Below are 27,447 nucleotides of genomic sequence, written 5' to 3'. Positions count from 1 at the left end.
GGTACCAGGGCAGCCTAGGTCACAGGTCGATGATAGATTTTGTAGTCGTATCATCTGACCTGCGGCCGTATGTTTTGGACACCCGAGTGAAGAGAGGGGCGGAGCTGTCAACTGATCACCACCTGGTGGTGAGTTGGATCAGATGGCAAGGGAACATGCCGCGTAGACCTGGCAGACCCAAACGCATAGTGAGGGTCTGCTGGGAACGCCTGGCAGAAGAACCTGTCAAGACGGTCTTCAACTCCCACCTCCGGCAGAGCTTTGACCACGTCCCGAGAGCAGTGGGGGACATTGAGTCCGAGTGGGCCTTGTTCCACTCTGCGATTGTCGAGGCGGCTGTTGCTAGCTGTGGTCGTAAGGTGGCCGGTGCCAGTCGTGGTGGCAACCCCCGTACTCGCTGGTGGACACCAGAGGTTCGGGGAGCCGTCAGGCTGAAGAAGGAGGCCTACAGGGCGTGGCTGGTCTGTGGGTCTCCGGAGGCAGCAGACAGGTACCGGATAGCCAAGCGGGGTGCAGCAGTGGCAGTTGCCGAGGCAAAATCTCGGGCGTGGGAGGAGTTTGGTGAGGCCATGGAGAAAGACTATCGATCGGCTCCAAAGAGGTTCTGGCAAACTGTCCGGCGCCTCAGGAGAGGAAGGCAGCAACTCGCTCACACTGTTTACAGTGGGGATGGGGAGCTGCTGACGTCAACTGAGGCTATAGTCGGACGGTGGAAGGAATACTTTGAGGAGCTCCTCAATCCCACCAATGCACATTCCGAGGAGGAACCAGAGCTGGGAGGCCTGGGGATGGACTGTCCGATCTCGGGGGCAGAAGTTGCTGAGGTAGTCAAACAACTACACAGCGGCGGAGCCCCGGGGGCGGATGAGGTTCGTCCTGGGTATCTCAAGGCTATGGATGTTGTAGGGCTGTCATGGTTGACACGTCTCTACAACATTGCGTGGTCATCGGGGGCAGTTCCTAGGGAGTGGCAGACCGGGGTGGTGGTCCCCATCTTTAAGAAGGGTGACCTGAGGGTGTGTTCCAACTATAGGGGGATCACACTCCTCAGCCTCCCTGGAAAGGTCTACTCCAAGGTACTGGAGAGGAGGGTCCGATCGATAGTTGAATCTCAGATAGAGGAGGAGCAATGTGGTTTTCGTCCTGGCCGTGGAACTGTGGACCAGCTCTATACCCTTGCAAGGGTGATGGAGGGGGCATGGGAGTTTGCCCAACCAATCCACATGTGCTTTGTGGATTTGGAGAAGGCTTATGACCGTGTCCCCAGGGGCACCCTGTGGGGGACGCTCCAGGAGTATGGGGTGGGTGGCTTTCTGTTAAGGGCCATTCAGTCCCTTTACCTGAGGAGCGTGAGTTTGGTCCGCATAGCCGGTAGTAAGTCGGACCTGTTCCCAGTGAGGGTTGGACTCCGCCAGGGCTGCCCTTTGTCACCGGTTCTGTTCATCACTTTTATGGACAGAATTTCTAGACGCAGCCGTGATGTGGAGTGTGTCGAGTTTGGTGGCAGGAGAATCTCGTCTCTGCTTTTTGCGGATGATGTGGTCCTCCTAGCTTCATCCAGCTCTGACCTTCAGCTCTTGCTGGGTAGGTTCGCGGCCGAATGTGAAGCGGCTGGGATGAGGATCAGCACCTCCAAATCTGAGACCATGGTTCTCGACCGGAAAAGGGTGGCTTGCCACCTCCGGGTCGGGGGAGAGGTCCTAACTCAAGTGGAGGAGTTTAAGTATCTCGGGGTCTTGTTCACGAGTGAGGGTAGGAGGGATCGGGAGATCGACAGGCGGATTGGTTTGGCGTCTGCAGTGATGCGGACGCTGAGCCGATCTGTCGTGGGGAAGAGGGAGCTGAGCCAGAAAGCCAGGCTCTCGATTTACTGGTCGATCTATGTCCCAATCCTCACCTATGGTCATGAGCTTTGGGTAATGACCGAAAGAACGAGATCGCGGATACAAGCGGCCGAAATGAGTTTCCTCCGTAGGGTGGCCAGGCTCAGCCTTAGAGATAGGGTGAGGAGCTCGGACATTCGGGAGGGACTCGGAGTAGAACCGCTGCTCCTCCGGATCGAAAGGAGCCAGTTGAGGTGGTTTGGGCATCTGGTCAGGATGCCTCCTGGACGCCTCCCCGGGGAGGTGTTTCGGGCATGTCCTGCCGGCAGAAGGCCCCCGGGTCGACCCAGGACACGTTGGAGAGGTTACATCTCCAATCTGGTCCGGGAACGCCTTGGGGTCCTGCCGGAGGAGCTGGTGGACAAGGCCGGGGAGAGGACGGCCTGGAGCTCCCTAGTTGGGATGCTGCCCCCGCGACCCGGACCCGGATAAGCGGAGGAAGACGACGACGATCATATCGTTTCCCCTGTATTGTGATAAGTATTGTATTGCCAGAATTTCACCAATACACATCCCTAGTACATACATGAAATATCACAATATTTCAGTGTATTGATGTTTTCTTACATCCCTTCCAGTTACCATCACAAAGAATCAGTACATAGCTCATAAATATTCTACAACCATCTTATTTATTGTTTGACCAAGTTGACCTTTTCCTCAGAATAGTTACACAACAAAGTTGTACGACAACTAGGTAGGAAGGAAACAGTCAGATGTTGAAAACAAAGAGACAAACATCATTACTGTTATGTTTTCTGGGAATGTGGTCAAGGAACAAAACATTAATGTGAAGTAGGGAGTGAAAGGATAATATTATAATTTAAGTAGCTATATCTATTGTTTTTATTCAAAATTTTTTCTTTTTTTTTTTTTACTTAAATGAGAATTATTTACATTTAATCATTACCAGCATTATAACATGTGAACAGTGCAGTATTGGACATAGCAACAGCAAATTATGTGGTGTTATTTTAGTTGTGTGAGGAAACGGTTTATTAGCATCAGCTTTCCTATGCTACCAGATGCTAGAAGCGCTAATGTGTCACAGCTGATGGTAAACATGAGCAGAGGTTAAAAAAAGGTAAGGCTACTGAAAACTGAAAAATAATGTAGGGGAGACCAGGGATGGTTGTAACACGGGTCAGTTGTAACACTTCCGATATCTCCAATCAGGAACCATTTACAAACCATGTGATTCACTCTGCACGTGCTCTGTGTGGTTTTTATGCATCATGGGGAAAAAGAGAGACCTGCAGCACACACAACAAAATTTAGCAGCAGAAATGACATTTTGATGCCAAAAAGCAAGTGTTTTTTAACATTATAGTTTTTGTTGTAGCATTGCCTGCTTTGTAGTTAAATCCATTCAACTTAAATCATGTTTATTGTGTTTATGGAGTCATATTTTATGCTAGTTGTTAGTGCTAATGTTTTATCTGTTAGCTGTAATGCGTAAGCTATACAGCTGTAGCGAAGCGTCGATGACGTTGACGGCTCAATTCTAAAAATTTGTCAATGTCAGATCCGGTAGTTGACGCACCACGCCCACTTGTTGCATCCCCAAGAGTTTGTAAATAGAGGAAGAATCTGCCTGTTTTTCCTCTAGTTCGCCCTCTTCTCCGCCTTCACTAACATCTCCACCAAATACTGAAGACACGGAACAATGTCCGTCCGTTAATCGTTTCGTTTCCTGTTTTGCCTGCCTTTGTTTCCCGGGAACGGGCAACAACTTCCGGGGTCAGATGCGCTGCTTCGTCTCTATCGCAGATGTAGAAAATCACCGGGAGTGTTTCTCCCTTCATAAAGGAGCTTCTTTCAGACATTAGGAGAGCTGTTTTTGTGGTAGCAGTCTCTCCTCCGTGCTGGTCTATTTGCTGCTGGGTGTTTTTGGTTTATTTAAACTTGGTAACTTGAACTTAACGTTGGTAAAGCTACTGTTAGCATTTTCGCTATCAGCTTCTAGCGTTTGAATAAGCTGTTATGTTTTGGTTTAGAGTTAATCTTTTTTTGTGGTGTAGATCTCCCTTTCATTACATTTAGAGTGTTGTGGGGTTTCGGTTTAGTTTAAAATATCACCTTGAGTTTGGTTTAACTGCCCAGTTTAGAGTTTGGACCTTTGGAGATCCATATTTTGGTCCAGAACCCTGTAATCTTTGCCCAGTGGGACATCCCTAGTCACTTGTACTTTTGTTTTAATTTCCCACAGGCAGAATTAGTTTTATTATTCCGAACCTGTGGATGGAAAGATTTATGTTTTTTTATAGTTGTTAATAAACCTGATCATCATTTTAACTTTTAAATCCAGTGTTATTGTCCCTTCCTTTTTGCACACGAGCCAAACTCCCCAGGAAGGGTCGTAACACCACTCGCCTCACGCACATAAGAGACCAAAACAAAGCAGCATGGAGACACTCCCTCTCCAACCACCTCTCAGGCAGCAGCCCGCACTCCCACGTTTTACTTGTCACCATAACATAACCAACCAACACAATAAAAGCAATGTTATACAAAATGGAAGGCCTGTAGTGTTTATTCTCTTACAGTAACAATCTATCTTTTTTTTTTGAGGAATTTATTTGAGATTTTCTGGTTTTTATTAATTGTGCAATAGAAAAATAATCGTTAGATTAATCATCTAAGTAACCATTAGAATAGTTGACTGTTCGATAAAATAATCGTCAGAATAATCGTTTTAAAAATAATCATTTACCCCCAGCCCTAGTAAGCTAGTAGTTGATGACTACAGGGTTATGGGTTAGTTGTAACAACAGGAGTCTGGGTCAGTTGTAACAACCAAGAACATGTTACAACTTACCCCAACTTAAAAATTTATTTTATTTTTATGTTTTATTTGAATTTCGGCATGCCCAGAAATTGGGAAAGGAAGACTGACCTATGGGTGCCTCTCTGCATTCTGGAGAAAGCATCCAATAATGTTAAAAGTCAGGGAAAGTCTATCAGATCAGTGGCAAAAAAGGTTGGTATTTGCACAAAAAACAAGACAAAACACCCATCCAAACCAACAAATACATATGAGCTCTAAGAAAACGTCCAGAAAGAAAAATCTGAAAAAGAAAAACATGAAACTAGAGGACACAAATTCCTCAGATGCTGATGAGAACATATGTATTGTGTGCATGGAAAATTTTAGTGACTCCAAACCAAAGGAAGCTTGGGTTAAGTGTTTGACATGTCATCTGTGGGCCCATGAAGCCTGCACTCCAGGGATGCCATACGTCTGTCACCACTGTGACTTCAATGGTGAAGAAGAACTTGAAAAACAAATATTCAGTTGTTGAAGCTGGTGCACAATAGCACATTTAACTCAGTTTCATTGTTTTGTCAAAATGTTATAAGATGTGCATGTGAGCTCAGCAGACCTAAACTCCAGGAGAGCCATATGCCTGATGATCGATGCCGTAGTTTGCAGTTGTCAGATATTTCAGTTCAGTTCATTTGGTGAATCTTGCACATGTTGTTAAACGTTATTAGAACAATGTTCAAGTGCCATACATGCTTCACTGTTCCCCTCTCTGTCTCACACACACACACACACACACACACACACACACACACACACACACACACACACACACACACACACACACACACACACACACACTAGGGCTGTCGCAGTTGAGGAATTCCCCCTGCGGTGAGTCAGGGCAGCTCAATATTGCTTTATGCTATATTATTGCACCCCGTTTTTATTTATGTACTTATGTACAATTTGTTTGTTAATTACTAAACTCATGGCAATATTTCCTTTGAACATTGTGCTTACACATTTAATAAATGCTAGAAAAAATACATGGCCATTTTTAACACTATTAAATGCAGATCAAAGGGCAGTAACGGGATTCTCTGACTGAACTTAAAAACAACATTCAGGAGGTTTCACTTTGAAATGCAAATTTGGCTGCAACATCTAACAGAAACAAAAAAGTGCCCGTTTTGTTTTGTGGTTTAAAATAAAGTATACAAAATGAGATGTCCCAGGCACTGTCATTTCACTTTCACACACAAGAATAACTGTGATTTATAACTCGGTCATGTCCTTGTTACGCACAAGGAAAACCAGCATGTTAACCTTTTGCGGTTTGAGAGAGGATCTGAGAGGGGTGACAACATTTCCAGCGACACTAAAAACCCTCTCGGATGGTGCGCTTGTTGCGCAAATACACGTGTACTTACGTGCGACTTTGGAGAGCAATGAAAATCTCTCATGGTTGTTGCGCCACCATGTCAGAGGGTTTTCATTAGGGTCAATGGGTTCCTCCTGCAGGTAGCGAGTGAGCTCCAGCTCGGCTCTAACTCTTCGGGACGGTTGCAGAAGACGTGCTTGTCCGTGACTTCAGCAGGTCTCCAAGCGTTTTTTTTCTTTGCTGCTGGTGGCGGCACTGCCTGCTCCAAGGTCTCTGGCTGGGCTGCAGCTGACGCACTGGCGCCGCTCCCTCCATCTTCCATGTGTACTATCTCCTCGATCAGCGCGGACTTTACCTCAGCCTCATCATCAGAATTGTTGCCTCGATATCTTGGGTCCAGCAAGCAGGACCGTACCAATGTTTTTTGTAGAGCTGCTGGTCTGTACTTCTCGAGAACACCGCACATCTTCTGCTTGATGTCCGAGGTCAGAGTGGTGTCTTCGTCTGATGGTTTTAAAACCTCTTCAGTGAGGAGTTTCAGGACAGGTTTAATAGATGGAACCGTGACATAGCTTTCGCCAGACAGCAGATCAGTAAATTCAGCCGCTGGCTTTAACGCTGCGTTCACCTACTCTAAAACTGCAATGTCCTGCCAGCTGGGGATGCCGCCGATCATCCAGAACCCTTTTAATAGCAGGGATTTGCTCCAAGACTCGGTCCACCATTTTCTGTTTGGAACCCCATCTTGTTGGACAGTCCTGATTGGATGGAGTAATGGCATATTATTATTTAAACTGAAATTAAATCTGCCTATTCTTTTTAAATTAAAAGTCAATATATAACAATGTTTATTCATTTCAGTGTATTTTTTTCTAAACAAAACATGTTTTTTAAGCATCACATAAAGCCACCAACTGCTATTTAAGGCTGCATATATGTTTTATGAATTTCAGGCAAAAAATAAAATGAATCCCATTCACGGTATTTATATTTTTTAGCAGACTTATTGGGCCTATCTGTATTAGTAAGTGAAATTACAGTTGGATACAATTAGTTCATGAATATAACTTCTGAAAACTATTTTACCATTATGAGCGTGTGCTGCGGAAGGAGGAGCTCCGCTTGTGCTTTTGCCAGATCCCTCCTCTTCACCCAGCTGTGGGAGAACACACCCACTAAGGTGTGGCACAGACCCATTGCTCGGGATGTGCGATCTTTAACACTTGTCATTGCGTTTGTCACTGCCAGGTGTAAATTATGTCCGAAGCAGTTCAGTCAAGTCCAGCTCAATTGTCTCACTGCTGCGGCAATGTTTGTCCCGTTATCAGTCTTTATGCACGCCAGCTTCTTCTCATCCAGGGACCACTCATCAAACACGCTGCGTAGAGCATCTGCGATGTTGTCAGATGTGTGATTCTGGGGCATAAACACTGTTTCGAGGCAGCGTGATTTAAGAGTCCAGTCTGTGGTCAGGTAATGCACAGTTAGACTCATGTAAGGGGTCATATTCACACTTGACCACATGTCAGTGATGGCAGAGAAAAAGTCCACACTTTTGAGCTCACTCTGAACCGGTGCCCTAACTGTGTTGAACATTTTCGGCACCGCAGTTTCGGAGAAGTAGGTTTTCCCTGGCAACTCGTATTGCTTGTCAAATTTCTGAAGAAGCGACTTGAATGCAGGTTTCTCCACAGTAGAAAACGGCACCATCTCCTCCACCAGATACCGTGTAACACCGCCTGTCAGGTGTTTATGTCTGTCGCTGTCTCTGCTGTACTTGCCGACTCGAGAAAAGGCTTCGCAGAATCCAAGCTGTCGGCTGGCACCGGCATGAGCTGCCCCGCAGCTCTATGTGACAGGAGGCGACGGCATCCGCGCCTTGATAGCTGGATGGTAGGTCGCAAGGTGAGCCCTTAAATTAGTTGTGTTTCCTCGTTTTACTTGAACCGTTTTGCCGCCGATTTTACAGACTGCCTCATTTAAATTCTCTGGCTCCCCCTTTTCATTTGGCTGAAAGCCGAAATGTTCCCAAAGGGGCGAAGTAACATTTCGTTTTGATACCAGTGCAGCCATCCTTCTCAGCATGCGCTGTCGCGAGATTTAATCAAGTGCGGTAATGGTGGTGGCACGTCATGCAGCGCGGTGGGTTTCTTAATATTGCGATATTTTCTTCTTGCGGTTACCGCGACAGCCCTAACACACATACACACACACACACACACAGTTAAAAGGCACTTAATAGAAGAATAAAATATGCTTTGACTGTCAAGCTATTATGATAATCCTTTTTTTATATTGTTACTTCTCACCCCACGGTATGGTACAACTGACCCAGATTAAGGGGTGAGTTGTAACATTTTACGCCTTGTGTTTCAGACAACAACAGCTACACCATTTAATAACTGACACGTGTAGCTGGTTTGTGTCACATTTTGAATTTTCAAACTTAAAGGAGTTCCAAGCTACAGACAGAAATGTCAAAACTGTTACAACCATCCCCGGTCTCCCCTGCATTTCAGAATTATACAAAAAGGCCTTTTTCAGGAAACACAGCTGCTCTGCAGCATTGGAGGTTGATCAAGCCTTGAAAGCTGGTGATACTAATTTCCACAGGTGTTCCAACTTTTCTGGATTACTTACAACCCCCTCTGTCTGCATAAACGCAGTGTTGGAACATACTGTGGTACCATACCCTTGTGAGCATCAGTTGGACAGTATTGTACTACAGATAATGGTGTGTTGCTACAAAAATGGTGAGTAAAAGGCAATTAACAATGCAAGAGAGACAGACCATCATAACACTTAAAAATGTAGGTCTTTCCTACAGAGAATTGCAAAGAAAGTCGAGGTGTCAGTGAGTACAGTTTCCTTCACCATCAAAAGGCACTCAGAAACTGGGACAAACTCTGTCAGGAAGAGGTCTGGCAGACCCAAAGCCACAACTGCATCAAAGGACAAATTTCTGAGAGTTAACAGCTTGTGTGATAGGTGGCTCACAGGACAACAGTTTCAAGCACAGCTTAGCAGTGGTAGTTGTGGTCGTAGTAAGCAAGTCTCAGTTTCAACTGTGAAGAGAAGACTTCGAGCTGCAGGTTTGACAAGACGAGTTGTAGCAAGAAAGCCACTACTAAGATGTCAGAATAAGAATAACATCGGCCGATATTGATATTGATGCCGATATATTGTGCTTCGCTAGTTTGTTTTGACCTACAAAGTTAAAAAACTGTCATCATCATTTCCTCAAGTCATTTTAATTTCTCAGATATAATAAAAATTCGCAATTTAATATTTAATCCAAACAAGCTGACCAGCGTGTCCAGCAACATATTAATGTTACAATATAACGATTTAACTTAAAGTAGGAGCATTTTACCTGCTGCGTTCTGGTGCTGGGCTGTGACCCACAGGCGGAGCTGCTCTCACAGCTCCTCAGCGCGTCCAGTCTGTCACAATGGCCAACAGCCTTGAGGTTTCTCCGTCAAAATAAATGGCAAAACACTGAAAATATCCAGTTAACTCGACTCCAGCCTACGTTTAACTTTTTTGCCTTCTTGTGTAGATAGCATGGCAGCCCTTCACATAACAGGAGTGTACCATTTTCTGCAGGTTTGTAAGCTTACAACGCACAAAGCGACCAATGCTTCCTTTGTTTATACACCTAGCTATCCCATCATGCAACACGATACAGCACCCAATAAGTCACCTGACAAGGACTGAATGGACAATGGATTATTATGGTTAACGCTACAAACATGTGGATTCTTCCAGATATAAGAAGTGAGTCTACCCTTTGTTTTAGTATTTTTGGCGTTGACATCATCATTGACCACAGCGTTCTGTGACTCTTCAAAAACCTGCAAAAACACTCAAAAAACGCTGGCAGCGAGAGGCTTTTCTTTTCAGGAAACTGCCAGCAGTTAATGAGTTAACAGGTTACTAAGTTAATTAAAAGTAGTTTGATAAGCTATCTATCTATCTATCTATACTTTTATGCATGGCACAATTAGTCAACTAATCATTAACAAAACTGGCGATTAGTCGACTATTAAAAAAGTCGTTTGTGGCCGCCTTAGTACTTTATGATTTTTGGCTTTTTTGTTTGACTTACCCCTTAATACATCTTTGGTGTGCTTAGCCTTTTTGGGTTCTTTGAAAGATACGCTAACACCAAATCCTTTTGTAACTCTTAGCAGTTCAATTTAATATAATTTCCTGTTACTTAGGGTTAGTTTGCCTTTTTAATCTCCCTCTCTGCCATTTGTAGTGTGCCTCATACATAGAATTAGAAAAAAGTCTACATCCTAACTTTGGAAGGAACGAAATAAGTATATTTTTCCATCAATAAATGTTAGTTAGCTTTTGAAAGAGGGGTGCAAATGCGAGGAAGAAATACTTTTTTTAGCACAATATTTTTAGTTTGTGTAGACAGAAACTTGTAATGATAAATGTGAAAGATGGATATCTTAGTGACCAGCTTTGAGGTAGTTCCTAAGAAGTCAAAGCAAACACTCAAGACACCACACACACTCGTATGTTTTCCCCTCCTGTCATCTACTTTACAGCTTCTTATGACAACAAAGACAGAAAAATCTTAATGACATACACACAGTACAGAAAAAAAAACCTTGTTTTCAAAGAAAGAATTGACTTTTAAGAGGTAACTGACAGTTAAATGCTTTTGTTATCAGATTCTCTTTGAAGCCAACCTGCTGCCCTCTGTGACAGCTTTGCTTTACTCTGATGGGAATTACTTTACTACCTCCTTCCTGCTTGTGCGCGTGTGTGTGTGTGTGTGTGTGTGTGTGTGTGTGTGTGTTTGTATGTTTGAGCAAGGAAGACCTCTGCCACTGTTGAGCTTTTAAATACTGTCTATTGGGAACCAGATGGGCTAAAAATAACCAAGTGCTTTCCAAATTTGCCATCTTTCAGGCTCTCTCGTTCCCCAGACTGTTTTGATTCACGCAAGCATCCCCCTGGAATGCTTGGAAGGTCACAGGAGTTCACTTCCTGTTACATGCTTCCTCTTTGTAATGCTAACAATGTACTCAACCATTGTAGAAAATGCAGGCCCCCCTGGGAAGGAAAGGCCTGTTTTGACATGTTTTTGAATCTCACAGCATCCTGAATCTGTCTGTGACCGACAGCTGGGGATTTAGTTCCAACACAGACTTGAAGGGTTCTTTGCAGAACAGAATTAGGCCACTATGATTGTGTCATACGGAAAAGAAGTGACAGCAAAAAGGATTAACATCTTAGAAACCATGCTGCTGTCAGTTCTGACTTTCCTGCTAAACACAGTTAAAGGTAAGCTGGGACTGTGTGTGATTGCCTCGGCCTGCTTGTAAAAACAAACGTAGTTTTGTGTCCCTTTAAGCAACCAAGAGCCTAATAGATATGTGCGCTGCAATGCAAACAGCAGACTATGTAAACTTCCCAGATGGGATAGGCAAATGTATTATGCAAGTTGTTCTAAAGCATCAGGTGCTTTTTGCCCGGACACCAACAGGCTTATCTGTAAGGTATAACATTTCTCTGATAGATTGTTGCCCTCCATATCAGGAAGTGAACTTTAATTAGTATATTTTTTTTCTTTTATAATTATGGTAGCACTGTCCAAGCACGGGTTACCAGCAGGTATCCTGGTATGTGCCGTGCCGTGCCGGTATTGCATCAGGAAGTGGAGATTTTAAAGTGCAACTGTGGTTCATTTCACTCAGCCTGCTGGATCTATTTACACATGAACAAGTGATCAGAGTGTTATCGAAACTCTGGATAAGACCAGCTGCTGTTCGTTGCCAGTGCTGGTTCCTTCATTTGACACATTTATCCCTCCTCAGAGTGTCATCTAGTCCAAACATAGCTCAGGCAGACATCCATTCAAATACCTCTGTTTGCTACTTGGTTAGTGACATTTCTAAAACTAACATGTTCAGTGAACTGGTCCCATAGAAAATGCCCACTTGGTGATCTTTGAGCTGCAATATACATTCATCATAAATGGATTTGACTTATGCATTGTACTGAATAAAAAGACACGTTCAGCTCCTTCTTTAAGTGTTAAGCTCTAAAGGAACAACTGTAGCAGAGGAGTAAGGGCCGAAATATACTTGTTTTTTAACCTCGCATTGGCGCAGGCAGTGGGCTGCGTCTTTGTTCCCACACTTGCTGTGCGGCACTGCACTGCAAGTAGTACTGGAGTGTTCCACTTGGGGGCAGACTAGACTACTCAGACCAAATAGAGAGCAGAGTATATGGGTAGAACCAAAACAAACATGGCGTCAATAGAAGAAATAAGTAACTGGTTAATTTTGAGATCACATCATAAAAAAGACATCAGTGGTATCATAGATGGTATGAAAGACCTCCCAACCAGAGACGGAGTCACCATGTCTTGCTCGTTTTGTCAACTCCCCCTACTGGTTAATCGGATATTGCTGCGTTTGGACACGTTGCATTAATTTCGGGGGACAAACAATGCTTCAAATCAACACAAGTTACACGTGGCACCTATTTTCAAATAGCTAACATCAACGCATCCAATTCAAATCGCTAACAGTAACATACAAAGTCCTGGATGTTACGGCTCCTATCTATCTGAAAACTCTTGTAAAGGCTTACGTCCTTCGAGCTCTCTTTTCTAAACATCCGGCCGTGGAGATGAAGAACGCAAACTCGTGGTTGGTCAGGACGCCGCTGTCGTCCACAGCGCCGCCATTGTGTCCTAAAAACATAGAGAGAGCCGAAGATATCTAACGGCAGACACAGAGAAGCTTGAAGACCATCTTGTGGAAATAACTAAAAATATGAACATTTTATCCCTCCGTGACTGGAGGAGTGAAACAATGTGCAGCAAGCATTTTATTCATGGACGGAAACGACAGGAAACGTAGGTTTAGAGGTGGTGAGCTCATGAAGAGGTGGAGGAGGATGAGTGGCAAATTTATCCATGTTAAAAAGTCCCTTAAATACAAAAAATAAATAATAAACACACACACACACATATATATATGTAGAGAGAGAGAGAATGTATAAATATAGAATATTTTACATGTGTTTTGTGATGATTCTGGTGGCTTCTCTCCTTTTTCACGGGGACCAATATGTGGCTAACAGCAGGGTGTGTGTTGGATGCAGCTGCCAACTAGGAACATCATTACTTGACTGCCTTGAATGTAGAGACCTTGGTACGACTTGGAGCTACCGTTAACATTATGAGTTGGAAAAACTGTTATGTCCTTGTAGACAGCCATCTTTATGGTTGTAGCAGGTGTGTGTGTGTGTGTGTGTGTGTGCGCGCGCGCGCGCGTGTGTGTGTATACTGAGACAGTCTGGCTGCTGGCCAGCCCAAGCCGTCCATCGCTTGAAAGGCTGAGAGCAACCGGAGGATGGAGTGACAAGGAAACAAAAAAAATCAAGGTGACAGGAGATGCTGCAGAAACGACAACAACCTCTGAGTCCAGCAGGAGCAGTTTGCCTCTGAGCAACTTTATTAAAGACCTCCTCAGAAATTTTAGGAATTACCTCAGATTCTATTCAGATTCATAAATCAGATACATATTTGGTGTCATTTACTGTATTTTAACCAAAATGATAAAACAAATACTAAAAAATAATGACGTTTGTTTTCCTTCCCTTCAGCCATTTTCATACAATTGAAGTTTGTTTTATTTGGAAATACGATTGCCTTCCATTCAAGGTGATTTTTATCCCTCAGGAAAGGCAGATGTTCAGAAAGAAGCACTCGCGAGTACGACTCCTGTGTGTAAGGTTTGATTTGACGTGCGTTAGGTTTCAGGTTGAGTCACGGATAAAAATATATAAATAAAGTCCTAAAAGTCTTAAAAATCAACCGGATTTTTGTTCATGAATAAAGGTTTTGATCCGCTAAAGAAGTTTGAATGGAAAGTGCTGCTGAACTTCTACCTGCTCAGATTGGTTTCATTTTCCAAACACCATATAATAATAATTGTGAATTTTCTGTAATAACTTTTCACAATGGCAGGTTTGTTACTGTGGCTTGTTTTATTTGTATCTGGAATTTTGTTTTACTTTTGTTTTCATGAAGTACCAGTGAGCCGCAACTGCAGTTACGGGTAAAGTGTTGTTTTACCCCTGACACTTACTATCAATGTTGTTTTCTGACGCATCATGTCAGAGACATGATCTGATTTACATTTCTGTTCTCTGTAGACCCCTGTCTAATAGTGATGCCACCATGCATTAACGAGGCCGACCGCTTCAGTCTGGAGGCGCTAAGGCACATCCACAAACAGCTGGATGACGACAACGATGGTGGGATAGAGGTCAACGAGAGTGTGGAGGTGAGCTCCTTTGAAAAGCTGCTTTTGGATGAGTTGGGAAAAATAAAATTGTGGCAAAATTAGCAAAGTCTCTGCTGGAATCAACATTCTTGTTAATGTCAGGTCAGCTTTTGCATTGCAATGAGCTCCCAATGAGTTTTAATTATGAGCTGATTTTTCAGATACTATCCTGATTTTATGGTTTAGTCAAACTTAAAATATTAGATTTGCTTTACTGCCCACTTAAATAAAATAAAAAAAACATCCCTGTCCTAACTAGGGATGCACCGATCAGGTTTTTTGCTGCCGATCACCGATACCGATATCATAGAATGCTGATACCGATCACCGATACCGATCACGTTCATTGGCCAGAAATTTTCTACAACATTATAATGAGTGCTACAAACTACATAATCTGGGAATAAAGGAAATGTAACCTAATCTAAAATGGTCTGTATGACCCCCAAATTCCACTACCTCCGCTCCGGTCCGCCCCCGCCTTCCGCAGCCACTCGCTTACGAACTCAATTTTTACTGGTATCCGCTCTACAACGGCTCCGCTCCGGTGCGGAGACCTGAGGTGGGCAAACAAGCATGCGCGGGATTTTCGAGATCTTGCGATACAGTCCGAGCAGTAAACGCGGAAGTTAGATCCAAACACCCGTTGTGTGGGAGAAGCATCGGCATGAGCTGTTTAATCTGCCCATCATTTGTGTTGACAGATCAGCAGTGTTTGGATCAACAAAGTGTGACTACTTTGATAGTAGAAACTGTATTTATGGCTTATTTTTGTGCATTTAAACTTCAGCCGCCATTGATAGTTGTTAAAAGTTGTTAAACCTGTGCATATGAAACAAAAAACGCCTTTTGTTTATCGATTTATTGTGAAAAACGGAAATTGTGCTCGCTCCTTTTCCTGTTGGGCCGTTGTGATTTTTGTCCATTTACTGCGGAGGTGCTTCGGCGTCCAGCGAAAATAGGATCGATTCTATTTTTGCCGGATGCCGGAACAGAGGGCGGCACACGGCGCCGCACTGCCAGAGCACGGCCGCAGTAGTGGAATTGCTCTGATTGACTACAACGGGACCGATTTTGCTCCGGCGTTCGTGTCGGAGCGGAGCGCAGCGGAGCAGAGGTAGTGGAATTTGGGGGTTGGGATTGTCACGGTGTGAAAATTTAACCTCACGGTTATTGTGACCAAAATTACCACGGTTTTCGGTATTATCGCGGTTTTTTTTAAACATGCTACATTTTCACACAATTAAATAAACCCTGTATATCAGGAAAATATTGTCCTCAGTTTGTGTCTAAATTTTGCTTAAAATGTGTTATTTTGTAATTAAGTTGTTTATTTGTTTACATTTTCCCCTTCAGTCTTTAAAATACCAATATTTGCCCATAACTTCTTATTTTATGTCTGTTTGATGTCATCATTTTAAAAATATTAGATCAGATGATACTCAGTACTCAAGTAGCCTTCTAATCAGATACTTTTTTACCCTTACTTGAGTAATCCGTATATCAGGAAAATATTGTCCTCGGTTTGTGTTCCAGTGAGCTTTGCAGATGTGGGAAAATGTCATCAGGCAGTAATCACTGTTAAATTCATAATTATTCTCGGAGAGAGACCAACTCTTATCTGCCCCTGGGAGCCCCGTAATGCATAGCATCATTTCAACATGGCGGTGTCCGCGACACGGTTTATATGCAGGTAGCGGCGCTGCGGCTGCTTTATATAGCGACTCGTTGCTTTCTCCCTCAACCCAAATCCTCGGATCACGCATTTTAGCTAAAACGCTAACGTTAGCTTGCCTTGCGTTGACTGTAGAGTTGTGGGTGATGGTCACGCAGATGTGTCATGAGATTTGAAGCGTTGCTGCCTTTCACAGACACTTTTTCTGCACATGCTGCAAACATGATAGCCGTCAGTCTTCCATAAACTCCCTCGGCATTCTTCAAATATCTAAAAGATGCCTGTACTTCCGACTTTGTCTTCTTTGAGGGATAATAAATGTCCTCCTGAGCGCTGCCGTCTCCTCCTTTGACCATTATTTCAGCTTTAGCTTCAAGAAAGTTTTGTTGTAAACAAAGCGTGCATGAGCCGCCGGCAACTTCAGCCGATGATACGGTGGCTGGTAAGGGTCACCGCGCCTACACCGCAGCCACGGTAATCCACCAAGATAATATAGTTTTTTTAAAAACAAGATGGTTATTATTGTCAACTTTTTTTCTTTTTATTTTTTTTTACCGGGGTTTAGCGCTACACTGGTTACTCTGACAACCCTACCTGATCGGTTTGCTCTGATCTATTTTGAAAATTCCGATCAAAACCGATAGGGGCGCTATCGGCCGATTACGATCAAATGCCGATCCATCGGTGCATCCCTGTCCTAACCCTCAGAAACAAAAGCAAAAGATGCTTCCACAGGCCTGTGATGGTTTAAAATTACTTTTGTTAACTTTTTTGAAGCAATAAGAGAGACTCAGACTTAGAGAGACTCAGCGAGCAAATTGAGAATCCTTGCTAATGGTTCAGGACATTTTTACCACCTTTTCTCAAATGTTTTTGTTATTAATTGTCAACAGAAGAATAACCAGTTACCAGTGTCTGATACTAATTTACAATCTTTTTTGCTTCTAGTTTTGATGGCGGATGCTGATGTTTAATTCATGCCTTTGTCAAGTTTTTGATACCAGTTGTCATGGATTTTATCAATACGTTTAGCAATAACCCATTGCCTGTAGTGAAGAGAGAAGGAGCCAATGAGCAGACATTGCAAACAGTTATAACTGTGGCACAATGCACTAGGCAAAATGCCCCGAACATCTGTTCACAGAGCTTATTTATACACACAGACAGACAGACAGACAGACAGACAGACAGACAGACAGACAGACAGACAGACAGAGAGAGAGAGAGAGAGAGACAGAGAGAGAGAGAGAGAGAGAGAGAGAGAGAGAGAGAGAGAGAGAGAGAGAGAGAGAGAGAGAGAGAGAGAGAGAGAGAATGTGTGCGTGTGTCTGAATAAGTGAGCATGCAGAGAGGCATAGAGCGATACATTTACATTCAGTTGATTGAGTCCATGATAAAGAATAAACATACATTTTTCCATAAACCAGTTTATCTCAAAGAGACATAGCAGAAAGCAGTTTTTGTTACTGTTATTTTTTCTGATGATCTGGAAATAAAGCTTTCCACCTGCAAGATCTGGTTTTGCTTGCACAAATGATCACTTAGCAATGGGGTAGTCACAAATCAGTGAAAGTGTCAGATTTTATTGTTCCATGAAAAAGGTGTGTTTATGCTAAAGTTGGGTGATGGGATGAATTTATTGACTATTTGCAATAGGCCGAGCCCTTCGCTAATCGTATTTTTTTTATGGGCAATCTATTTTTATGTCTGAGTGAGTCTTGTGGATGGGAAATTACAAACTTCCACATTAAATTGGTGTCTTCTTTGCCACGCTCTATTTACATATGCATATTATACATCATTAGAAAGCCATGATTCTTGTGATTACAATGATACGTGCCTATTAAGGATACAACCGCAACTATAACCACTTTTGTGAATCCACTTAAACTCAGCTATTCAAAATAACTCACCTTTCGAAGCCTCATACCATTGACAGAATAGAGAATTTCAAACAAAAACATTCTTTTTACTTCCACAAGGGTCCGATTAAAGTACTTCAATAAAATAATTAGTTCATACCGAGTCTTACATCCACAATCCAACATAAAATTATTGCTGTAAACCCTCAAAAATTCCTTCAGACATGACTTCTTACCTGATCCAACAGATGAGTGTTAACCCCCTCTACCTGAGCAAAATGTTTAACTATTGGCTAACAGGTCAGAAGTGTTGCACCCTATTGTTCTGAGTGTAGCTCAGACCAATTACAGTGCTGTATATTGCTGATTGACGCACTAAATAGCCAATGAAATACGAGTAACAGTGATCTAAAGCCCAAGAAACCTTCACGGTCCGCTTTAGGGAACTGAGCAGTGTGTGTATCAGGCCTACAAAATGTTTAAAACAAAACCGCCCATTGTCATATTTTGGACTGACAGAACTTTATATACCATCCTCCCAGTTCTTTCATTGAAAATAACGGTCTCACTATAGATTTTCACATGAAGACAATCACCCATGAACCCAGTTATGCTGGGAATTGGCCATTAATGATCACCGGGTAATTTTTTAGAGCCAGTCAATTTTGTGTTAACCTCTGACTTGCTGACTCCAGCTTTGAGTGACACTAATTTAGTCCTGTGTTATTGTTCAGGAAAAACAGAAAAATCTGTGTTCTTGCAATAAAACATTTGCAATAAAAATACAATTATTTTAAGCAACCACAAATAGAAAGACATGGATAAAGAACCCAGTCATTTTACCTCAAAGCCAATGTGGGCAGTTTGTATTGAAGTCCTTTATATCGTGAATGCTAACCTTAAAATTATTTCTTATCAGAATGACTTTGAGTTGTCCTTTCAGGGTACCATAATGTGGACTTTTCACTCTTACCAAAGGCATTCACAGCAGAAACCCTGTAATATATGAAAAATGACTGACATATCTTGACAAGTTAGTATTGACAGAAAAACACTTTGTTTGTCCCTCGTGTGTGTGAGAAGATCGGCATACGCAAGTCGGCATCGACAAGTAAATATTTAGTTTTCAATGCAAACTTTGAGTTCCCACTTGTAATATATAACAGTTAGCTGTTAAAGGCGCCTGCCAGGTCATATTATCAAACACACACACACAGGTAGTTCATCCGTTTACAGACTGTGTGTACATAGAGAGAGTAGACGTTTCTGTAAGGGATCAGAGTTCAACGTCTCAGTACGTTAGCAGGGGTCATTTTTAAGTAGCAGAGCAGCTGTGGTGTGAGGGTGGTTATAATCTGCTGCTCTGTGGTGGCGTCTCAGTTAGGAGGTGGTGTTATCCTGAGAACTCTCAGAACTGCAGGGTCCAAATCGAATCCACTGGAAGGGGATTTGTTTCTGTCCATGGATTCCTGATGCTTCCCTATGAACTATAAAACAGTTACCCCATTGGATGGTTTACCTTGTTGTGCTTAGAAGGACAGAAAATGGTGTCTTTCAGAGAATGGTTTAATTGGGTTTGTAGGATGGTTAATTTGACCATTTTGTAGTTTGTGGTTACAACTATGCTATTTAAATGCTATAGTACGCTTTTGATTAGCTTAGGAAACTGCAGTGAGAACAATGGAGGTTATTCAGTGGGACCAAATCTGTCGTGAGAATGCATTTTAATTTCTAACTGGTTATTGAGAGAAAGTTTTTGACTGAGCAAAATGTCCAGCAACACCAACATTTTTCTGCTGAGTCGTGTTTATGTGGAGCATACAAGTTACGTTACTGATCACCTCATGTTGTTTTGTCATGAGTAAAAATCACTTTCTGTCACGGAGCTGGCATGGATACAAAACTCAACCCACGCTGTACCGAGCTGTTGTAGGCTGAGTAGTGCTCCTTGAAAAACACCTATAGTGGTCAGAAGTCTTCAAATAGGTTCTCCTCAACTCATGAACTTTGTCCTGGATTAGATTTGGAACGAGTCTGTTCCACCTTAAACAACTCAAGTTTTAAAACATACGCTGCTTTTACCTTCTCCCACAGGCGAGTTAAGGTGTCATATTGGGAAAATAACCAAGTTGAACTCAATCCTACATTGAATAACTCCATGAGTGGGGGGGCCTCTGGAGTTTTTAAATGACGTTTGGGGGTTCTGCTGAGCACAGTCACTGGGGATGGCAGGTGCATGTCCTCGCCTCTCGGTGCAGAGTACGCCGTCTGCCAAGTCCATGTTCGACTAGATCGAATTGCATCTCTTGAATTGCATAAATTTAGACCACGTTCAGAACAAGGGTTGAAGGTTTTGGTGCTTCTGTTAGCTGCTTTATTAATTCTTATCCAGCTTCATGTAACACCTGGGAGGATCTGTCTAAGGTACTTGTGGACAGACTGATATCAACTAAAGAAACCCGAGATGGGTTAAGAAACATTTAGGCTATGCTATATCTATAAAAAGAAGATTCTTAAAGGTGTTTGTTGACTTGTCTGAAAACTCTGTAGAGGTTTTATTTATAACTAAAGCATCTGTGGGAACACAAGCTTTTTTTCTTGCGACACTTCAAAAAGTGTGCCCAAAAACAAGACATCCGACTGAAAAACATTATCAGAAATCATGTGTCTAATGGAAAGATGTAGGACAGCTATCAGGAAAGCAAATTAAACAGATGGGTCCAAAATAGTCCCGGTATCCCATAATATCCCAACTGGAAAGATCTGTGAAGGAAGAGATAAATATTGAAACTTATAAGAAATTAGGGCTGTCGCGGTAACCGCAAAAAGAAAATATCGCAATATTAAGAAACCCACCGCGCTGCATGACGTGCCACCGCCATTACAGCACGTGATTGAATCTCGCGACAGCGCATGCTGAGAAGGATGGCAGCACTGGTATCAAAACTAAATGTTACTTCGCCCCTTTGGGAACATTTCGGCTTTCAGCCAAATGAAAAGGGGGAGCCAGAGAATTTAAATGAGGCAGTCTGTAAAATCTGCGGCAAAACGGTTCAAGTAAAACGAGGAAACAAAATTTAATTCATGTTTAATTAATTCATGGCTTTGCAATCGCCCGTGGTCATGTTTCACCCGGACCGCAATAAATGACACACATACACACTGCACTGAATGCACACGCGAGCAGCGAACGCAACTTAACTTTCTTTTAAGCCATGGCGGACAATGTGGACCCCGGTGGAGTGCGAAAAAGACACAAAATGTCAAAGGTGTGGGACCATTTTTCACGTCGTAAGGCGGAAAACGTACTCCAGTGTAAATACTGTAAAATGGATTTAGCCTACCACAACACCGCATTCCTCGATGCTGCAACCTGACCAGGAAACATCCACATGTAAATGTCACTTCTGCAAGCGGACTCTGAGCCTCTGCAAGATAATGCATTTTAGCCTGTATTTCTATATATTCTGCGGACACTGTGTGAATGTTTCATTTGTAGCACTTGGTTTCAGCTCACACCGTACGTCTGGTAGCAACACGTCGGACTTAAAATGTGCTAAAAATAGCAGTTTTTACAACACGTCTGACTTTTTACTGTGTTGTTATTGTCTGTTGTCCCTCAGGATTGCTGCAGGAGGACACAGGTATTTATGAGTGGCGGAGGAAAATGAAAGAAAGTAAATACATGTTTTGTGATCAGTATGATTTGACATAACCACGGCAAACATGCTTTCGACAATCCTTGTTAGTGTGAGACAAAAAAAAGTGTAGAAATTAAAACGGACGTGTTAATAGGGAAACAGCTGGCGAGCCATGTTTGCGCATGCGCCGTGAACGGTTCTGGTTCTGTTTGGGCTGCAGCCGCTAGCATTTGTTTACTGTGAAGTAAAGTTGAAGTGCTGAAGTTTTGAAAACCAATTTTGAATAAAACTTGAAGAATAACTGGCAATTGCTTTCTCATTTCAAGAGGTCTTTCATATTTTATAACATGCTATTTGATATAATGGTTTAAAAACGCAAAAGAGTAATTTATTAGAGTACTCGATTAATCGATAAAAGATTCGATAGAGTACTCGATTACAAAAATATTCGATAGCTGCAGCCCTAATGACATGGCCTCCTTGTTCACCTGATCTGAACCCCATTGAGAACCTGTGGTCCATCATCAAGTGTGAGATTTACAAGGAGGGAAAACAGTACATCTCTCTGAACAGTGTCTGGGAGGCTGTGGTTGCTGCTGCACGCAGTGTTGATGGTGAACAGATCAAAACACTGACAGAATCCATGGATGGCAGGCTTTTGAGTGTCCTTGCAAAGAAAGGTGGCTATATTGGTCGCTGATTTGTTTTTGAATGTCAGAAATTTATATTTGGGAATGTGGAGATGTTATATTGGTTTCACTGGTAAAAATAAATCATTGAAATGGATATATATTTGTTTTTTGTTAAGTTGCCTAATAATTATGCGCAGTAATAGTCACCTGCACACAGATATCCCCCTAAAGTAGCTAAAACTAAAAACAAACTAAAAACTACTTCCAAAAACATTCAGCTATGATATTAATGAGTTTTTGGGTTCATTGAGAACATGGTTGTTGTTCAATAATAAAATTATTCCTCAAAAATACAACTTGCCTAATAGTTCTGCACTCCCTGTATTGTGCAGCCATAATACTGCTTTTTTTTCTTCTTCCTTTACATTCCTGCTACATCTGTCACTATTAGCAGTGTTTTTACCATCCTTTCTACACCCACCATGTCCTGAACACGGTGAAATAAGCTTTGGATCATGTGTGATCCACGTGAAGCACACGGACTCTCTGATGCTGCCCGCAGCAGCAGCGTCACTTTCTTTTTCACTGGACGAGTGAACCGCGGTGACGAACTAATATCTTCATCAGGGGGTGATGTTATGAATCAGAATCAGCCATTACCAGACAAAGAGCTTTGTCAACAGACCTGACAGCACTGTAAGTTTCTCCTTTCTAATAAATAATAATACTCATTCACCCTCTGTGAGCTCCGCTCTGCTCGTCTCTTCTCCCCAGGCGGTAGTCTCTGACGAGGAGGCAGTTTTCAAACTCTATAAACTCAGAAAATGTCAATAGAAACGCCCAAAAGTGTTGCTCAGATTGAAGTAACACATCTCCACTATCTTCTGGTGTAAAGTAGTAACTTCATGAGGGATTATAATCGCAGCCGTGGCTCGTTAAACACAATATTGCAACCTTGGTGCATAAAGGGTTAATTTTACAGTCTGAGTGCAATGCCTTGATTTTAGTGAGGTTAGTACACATCGTAGCCATAAACATGTTTCGGTTTTTGGGCTTTGGTTTTTAATTTCGATGCATCTGTCTGGATCTTTGACTTTGTAGTGAGGACTTTATCTTGTGTTAGGGTGCCTAAGACTCGGATAATATTCAACTTGGACTTCAAGTTCCAACAATAGAGGCTAATGTTGACAGAAGACATCCTTTTCACACTTGCCAGAAAAACGTATCTGTTCTTCATTGAGCTCTTGTCCTAATGACTCGTATCTTTCACATTTTCTCTCTAATTAGTCACATATTAACATTTATTAAACCAAATGATTTTTCTTCACAATTTTCTTTACATAACTAATTATGTGTGTAATGTACATCTGATTAGTTACAGTGATGATGATGACCGATAAACAACGGATATAATCACTTTTCTACATTAAATGTGGACATCCACTGTACGAGGTGAACAGATCCACAAGAGCAGAGCCTTATGGGAGAAATATCAGCCCACCTCCCTTCAAACTGGAGTCTGTTATGAACAAATATATCCTTGTCTGCAGCCGTGTGAGTGCGTGTCTGTCCCAGTCCAAGTCTGAATATGTCACCCACTGGCTGTGATTGGCCTCTAAAATAAGTGGACGTAGTGTTGTCTTCTCAGGACTGAATGTTGATCATTAATGCGTCCTCTGAGCTCAGAACTTAGTATTTTTTTGTTCTTATTTTGTGATCTATCTAAATGCTGAGCAAATGAAACCACAAAGCACCAGCGTTTCTTTTCATTTGTAGCTCGTTGCTTACTTGATATGGCTCAATAAAACATCTAAGGCTACATGCAAAACAGCTGTGCTGGTTTCTCTGTATGTGGATCCGACTACGATCTGTTAGGGTTATAACCTTCTTTGGGTAATTTCAAACTTAACAGAGAAATTAGTTGTACTCTGAGAACATCACCAGAAGAGATATCATTTCATTAATCTGTTGCTTTATTTGTTTCCTTGCCTGTGTGAGTTGGTGAATATTCCTGTCATCTTTGCCAGAAAGTCTGTCCCTTTTAGTCTAGTGGGTATTAAAGTCTTTAAGAGACATTTGTTCAGAGTCCTACTGCAAACACTCGATGCTGACTCAGAAAGGATTTGGTTCCCTCAGCTGTTGCGAGGTTTTCTGTCAAGCAAACAAATTTGCATTGGTATTCCCAAAGAAGGACTTGAAGACAAAACAGCCACCATGCAAAGTAGAGCTGTTCGAACATTTTGTTCCTGAGGTGGAGGAGTGTCGCAGCAACAAAAAAAAAGTGTGACAAAAGAAACTCTTGATGTGTGCGAGGCGTCTACTCTCCTTCGGTTGTTTTTGTTTTAATTAAAGGTTTTGTGAACTGGCTCACAATTTTTAATGTACGGTTCTCCTTTTTCTTTTTCTTTTTTTGGGTGTTGCGGGGAATTTGGGTTCACGCTGTAAATTTTCATCTGCTGTGGACATAAAAATTAGCCACTCAAGGTGATAGTTTATGATGAAACCTATGACAAATTTCAAGAACTGTCATTTGTCAGGAATTTGGACTCACGGATCGACCAACACACAGAATGGTACACGGAGTAAATATTTATTTATTGAGGAGGATAAATGGGAAGGATTGTCAAGGCATGACGTGACTCAACTTGACTTAATTTGACAGAATACTAGACTTGACTTGGCTTTACTGATTTGTCTAGACATGACTTCAACTTGCCTAACTTGACTAGATAGTATTGGAGCAAGCTTGTGGTCTATGTGAGGCTACAGGGAGCTTAAAATATGGCAAACACAGATGGAAACAACCGTGTAGTCCCAGGTGAGCATGTGTGGGTGATTAGGTGAGAGCAGAGAGGCATGAAAAGATGACACCTCATTGAAGTGTTCTTTAAAAAATGTACGATTATACTGTTTTTCCAGTTATGAGAGCTTTTACAGCTGCTTCCTCTTGCTTTCCTTTCATTGAAGAACCAGTATTTAGATTGGTATGTCTGTGGCATGTTTGTACTGCGATTCTCCTGCAAGAAAAGATTCAGTCCAACATCTATTAAATCTGACAAACACAGTGTGATACGTGTTACAGTCAAGACTTTATTATATTATGTGTACACACTGATTATGTTGCAATGTCTGGTAGCCAGAATAGGGCCAATCATATCCACAATCACTACGGATAGAATCCTAGCCTATGCACTCACTGGCCACTTTATTGGGTACACTTGTCCAACTGCTCGTTATCGCAAATTACTAACCTTCTCAGTGGCCAAGAGGTAGAGTGTTTGCCCTGGGACTGGGAGATCAGGGTTGAAATCTCGGTCGAGTCATACCAAAGACTTTTAAAAATTAGATCCAATGCCTCCCTGCTAGATACTCAGCTTTAGGGGTTGGATTGGGGGGTTAAGCCACCAAATACTTCCCGAGTGCAGCCACAGCTCACCACTCCCCACGGGGATTGGTCAAATGCAGAGATGTAGTTTCACCAGTGTGTGATGACTAATGGGATTTTTACTTTAATCAGCCAATCACATGGTGGCAACTCAATGCAATCAGGCATGGAGACATGGTCAAGAGACGATCCGCTGGAGTTCTAACCGAGCTTCAGAATGGGCAAGAAAGATGATTGACTTTGAACGTTGCACGGTTGTTGGTGCCAGATGGGCAGAGTATTTCAGAAACTGCTGATCTTCTTGGATTGTCACATACAACCATCTCTAGGGTTTACAGAGAATGGTCCGAAAAAGGGAAAATATTCAGTGAGCGTTAGTTCTGTGGGCAAAAATGTATTGTTGATGCCAGAGGTCAGAGGAGAATGGTCAGACTGGTTTGAGCTGATAGAAAGGCAGCAGTAACTCAAATAACCACTCGTCACAACCAAGGTATGCAGAAGAGCATCTCTGAATGCACAATACGTCAAACCTTGAGGCTACAGCAGCAGAAGACCATACCGGGTGCCACTCCTGTCACCTAAGAACAGGAAACTGAGGCTACAATTCACACAGGCTCACCAAAATTGGACAATAGAAGATTGGAAAAATGTTGCCTGGTCTGATGAGTCTCAATTTGTGCTGCAGCATTTATATGGTAGGGTCAGAATTTGCAATCATGCAACCGCATGATGCTATCATGTCAATATGGACCAAGACCTCTGAGGAATGTTTCCAGTACCTCGTTGAATCTATGCCACGGCAGTTAAAGCAGTTCCGAAGGCAAAGGTGGAGTCCAACCCATTACCAGCAAGGTGTACCCAATAAAGTGGCCAGTGAGTGTATATGTAAAAAATATAGGATGACCACGAGCCATAGACAGAGCTGAGATGTGGGGCGGAATCTACTGTTGTCTTTCAAACCGTCTCTACACACAACTGGACGGCACTAGGAGCGACGAACAAAGTGACATATTCATCACTACAGAAATCCGTCAACAGGGCAGCCCTCCATACAACATCAAAGAAGAAGTAAATACATTCTTTTTCTAAATAAATGACTTAAATACCTCTATCTGCCTATGTCCCAAAGAAAAGCCCAGGTCTAAATTGTTGATGCCAAAGCCATTTCAAACAAGCCGTCTTCGTAGTTTTTCCTCTGTCGCAGCTCTGGTTCAAAGCCCACCCAACAAAAGTAGAGCACAGTGATTGTCAAGACACAAAATTGTTCGGTCCACTGGTAGACCTGCTGAGGCTCCAGAGTGTGGCTAGACTGACCTGCAGGGCTAAATCTTTTGCTGTGGTTGGTCTAAATTTCTAGGCTAGTCAAATCCATCAGCAACACTTATCATCAAAACACGTTTTGTTCACACTTTTAACTTTACTCTTAAAGGGATATTCCATCCTTAAGGTAAATTTTGTCTATTTCCGTAGTCCACAGAGTTAGGTAAGTGAGAAAAAAAATTTTTTTGGAACCAGCGCAGTAATTCTCCTGGTCTGGCAGCAGTCCGTCTGCTTTAGCTTAGCATAAACAATGGAAGGGAATAGCAGGAACTAGCACTTTGTGTGCAAAAGTGATTAAAATTACTCAATAATGACACCAGCTTTTCCTGGTGAGCTCAATAATCACGTTGACTGCAAATGAAAAGTAAGAAGTAACATGAAGGAATTCCAGGAGCTGATTTAGAGTTGAGACTACATTACGACAAAGCACCGCTGTAAGCCGCCGCTGCATGGTGCATGGATACAACACGGTGGTCGCTTAGGGGTGGAATATCCCTTTAACCCTCCCACTGTTCTAATGGGTGTGACCCCGCGAGGAAAGTTGACCATTGAGCAGGGTTGATGGTTTATCCCTTGAGGT

The 27,447-nt window shown here is 42.5% G+C and overlaps 1 protein-coding gene across 2 annotated transcripts in view; it reads left to right on the top strand.

The window, feature by feature from the left end:
- Positions 1-27,447, top strand: part of stim2b (stromal interaction molecule 2b) — a 92,057-nt gene that overhangs the window by 47,089 nt on the left and 17,521 nt on the right. For both annotated transcript variants that reach the window (XM_070546727.1, XM_070546724.1), the window contains exon 2: positions 14,222-14,352. In XM_070546727.1, the coding sequence (XP_070402828.1) occupies positions 14,239-14,352 (114 nt within the window). In that variant the 5' untranslated portion in view covers positions 14,222-14,238. The remainder of the gene's footprint in view (positions 1-14,221; positions 14,353-27,447) is intronic.

The sequence above is a fragment of the Nothobranchius furzeri genome, chromosome 2 (assembly GCF_043380555.1).
Source record: "Nothobranchius furzeri strain GRZ-AD chromosome 2, NfurGRZ-RIMD1, whole genome shotgun sequence".
NCBI classification, from domain to species: domain Eukaryota; kingdom Metazoa; phylum Chordata; class Actinopteri; order Cyprinodontiformes; family Nothobranchiidae; genus Nothobranchius; species Nothobranchius furzeri.
Note: the sequence above shows the minus strand (reverse complement) of the source record. Positions and strands in the feature narration are given on the sequence as shown.